This window comes from Nansenia antarctica, assembly GCF_963989245.1.
Source record: "Nansenia antarctica genome assembly, chromosome: 5".
Lineage (NCBI taxonomy): Eukaryota > Metazoa > Chordata > Actinopteri > Argentiniformes > Microstomatidae > Nansenia > Nansenia antarctica.
Genome location: NC_137690.1, coordinates 72,480,055 through 72,482,960, shown reverse-complemented (window position 1 = coordinate 72,482,960; position 2,906 = coordinate 72,480,055). Strand labels below are relative to the sequence as shown.

The 2,906-nt window shown below is 46.7% G+C and overlaps 1 protein-coding gene across 1 annotated transcript; it reads right to left on the bottom strand.

Moving 5' to 3' along the window:
* Positions 1–1,123: 1,123 nt before the first annotated feature.
* On the bottom strand, positions 1,124–2,536 carry LOC308158631 (E3 ubiquitin-protein ligase TRIM35-like; the record flags this gene model as incomplete). Its single annotated transcript, XM_080532310.1, has 1 exon — positions 1,124–2,536. The coding sequence occupies one exon, from the start codon at positions 2,534–2,536 to the stop codon at positions 1,124–1,126; it is 1,413 nt and encodes a 470-aa protein (XP_080388436.1).
* Positions 2,537–2,906: the final 370 nt, after the last annotated feature.

Sequence of the window (2,906 nt, the reverse complement as noted above, 5' to 3'; positions counted from 1 at the left end):
CTCTCCACTGTTTCCTGCTCAACAGGTTAGAGGGTGGAGCTTCAGACAAGGTATGAGTCTAAGAGACTATTAATATCACACTCTTCCTGCCCCTGGAACTTCACCGGGTTTTGTAGGAATGACTCGACTCCCTGCCCCCTGTCCTCCTGTCCTCCTGTCTGTCCTCCTGTCTCTCTGTCTCTCTCTCTGCCTCTCTCTCACTCTCTGTCTCTGTCTCTCTCCCTCCCTCCCTCCCTCCCACCCTCCCTCCCTCCCTCCTTCTCTCCTCCTGGTTGATGATGTAAGGTTACAGAGGACTCTATCCCGCCCTATCCTGTCTGTACTACAGTACACACACACACACACACACACACACACACACACACACACACACACACACACACACACACACACACATACACACCTGCCACACACACACACACACACACACAGTCTGGATTAGATGATTGAAGTTGTACATTTATTGGTTATATACCTGATACAGTCTGTCTGATTCAGATAGAGACGTTTACATGGAACATACTGGATACGCACTGAAGTAGATATATTATCTTCATATATAGAAACATTTTATACAATCAATCAGGGTTCTATTGTTTCATTCTGTCAACAAGTCCATGTTTACAAACATAGTTTATATCAACTGACACCATCAAAAAGTGATGAAAACCAAAATCATGACAGAAAGATGCTACATTAGCAACGACCGCTTATCAACACGACATCATGGAGGATATGAAGAGATGTTCTGTAGCTAGAGAGCTGCTCATCCTCTCCCCTCCATCAGGTGGGTCTCATTAGACTCAGAAACACACATCCAGTCATTCTGTGTACCATCAAAGAGCCACCAACAAATGTAAACGTTAGATCAGATACATAGATACATGTCTATGACATATCTGTGATGCTCTAGAAATGACACAGAACTTCCACCGGTCCTTGCTGTTACGGTTATGATAAGGTCAGACAGTTGTACATCATAATCAAAGGGTTTATTCATCTTTTACATTTCTAGAAATATTTCTGTTTGGCTTTAAGGACATTAGTAAGTGTTATTGATGTTTGATTGTCTAAGAGGAACACTAAGGTCTAAGTACGTACTGTAAGTTAGTTCATCATTGATTCAGACAGAGGGAGTAACCATGGATGCAGACACCTTCGCTGGTAACACCCTCAGAGGATGAAGGTTACAACTATTCCAGATTAATGGAAAGACTTTCTCAGTGAAGGTGTGTGTGAGTGTGCGTAGGTGTGTGTTAGTGTCAGGGTCAGAGAATGACAGCTTTCCTCTGTGCCAGTCCAGCTGAACTCTGACCCTCTGGGGGTTCTGCCTCACTGTGAGGGGAGTGGATAGAACACCTGGAACACCTGTATAAAACCTCCCTTCATAAAACCCAAGCCGCCAGGATCGAGAACAAAAGCCTGAGCCCTTCCTGCCTGCAGACTCTGTCATCACACCCAGGTCATAGCGTGTACTCCCCCCCACCTCAACGTCCCAGCTGTGTGTCCCTGAGTCAAAGCCCTCAGAGCCCAGGACCACAGCACCGAGGTCAAACCTCTCTGGGTTGTCAGGAAGCTGCTGTTCCTCTTCTCTGCGTGTCACACTGGTCAGATCCTCAGACAGGATGAGTTCTGGGTGGGCAGTGTTGGGGTCCAGAATCACAGGAGTGTATTCCACTATTCCCTGCATCTTCTCCCAGACTCTGAACTGCAGGTTGCCCAGGTGCTTTGCCACGTCTATCAGCGCTCCTGAAACCTTCTCTGGATCCGGCAGTGTGCTCTGGGCTCTGTCCCTGGAGGCCTTGAAGTTCAGCAGGAATGTGATGTCAGCTTTCAGCTCCTCCTCCATCGCTCTGATTGTGTCTGAAAGTGATGATATCTCTCTGCTCAGCCCCTCAATCTTCCTCTTCATCACCTGACTCTTCTGCTCCTCTTCCTCCCTCAGTGCAGCAATCCTGACTCTCTCTTCATCTTGTAGGAACTGGTGAAGCTTCTCAAACTCCTCCTTCATCTGCCTCTCTGTGCGCTGGGCCTGGCTCTCAATATGTTTAGCTGTTTTATCACAAGTCAGTTTAACCTCTTGAAAGGTCTTCAACTTCTTCTTTAAGGGTTCCAGAGCAGTCTGGAGTTCACTCTTATGATCCAGTACAGCTTCATCTACTGGGCAACAGTCATGCTTTTTATGCTGTTTTGAATCTCGACACACCACACAGATGGGCTGTTTATCCTCCAGACAGAAGAGCTTGAGTTTCTCACTGTGCAGACTGCAGAGCACCTCAGACCCTGCTGCAGCTCTCTGACTTCTCTCCTGTAAGAAGTCCTCACACAGGTTCTTTAACACCAGGTTACAAGAAGGATCCATGGATGATTTTCTCCTGCACATTGGACATTCCTGAGTGTCTTTCTGTTTCCAGAATTCCTGCAGACAGGTTTTACAGAAGCTGTGGCTACAACGGAGGACAACAGGATCCTTGAAGATGTCACAGCACACAGGACAGGAGAGATTCTCCTCAGAGAAAGAGGGTTTAGACGCCATTTTATCACCACCTCCGTCTCCCCTGTAATGGCTTCTGAGGTGAAAGTTCACGTCTGAAAACTCACTGCGTTTAAGTCAGTAGGAAGTCAAATCCAGATTTTGACGGTGTTGCTTCTTCCTTTGCGGTTGTTTTGAATGTTGATGGTAAAAGAGTGTAAAGTCCTTCAGATAGTCCTACATATGTAATGTTGTGGATCATGCTAGTGAACGGCAGCACCAGAGAGCTGAATGTTAGCCTTCTGTGTGGTTCACTTCTGCTCTCCACTGTTTCCTGCTCAACAGGTTAGAGGGTGGAGTTTCAGACAAGATATGAGTCTCAGTGTTCAAGGATCACAAGCAGAATTATGTCAGGTGTGAGTGTGTGTGTGTG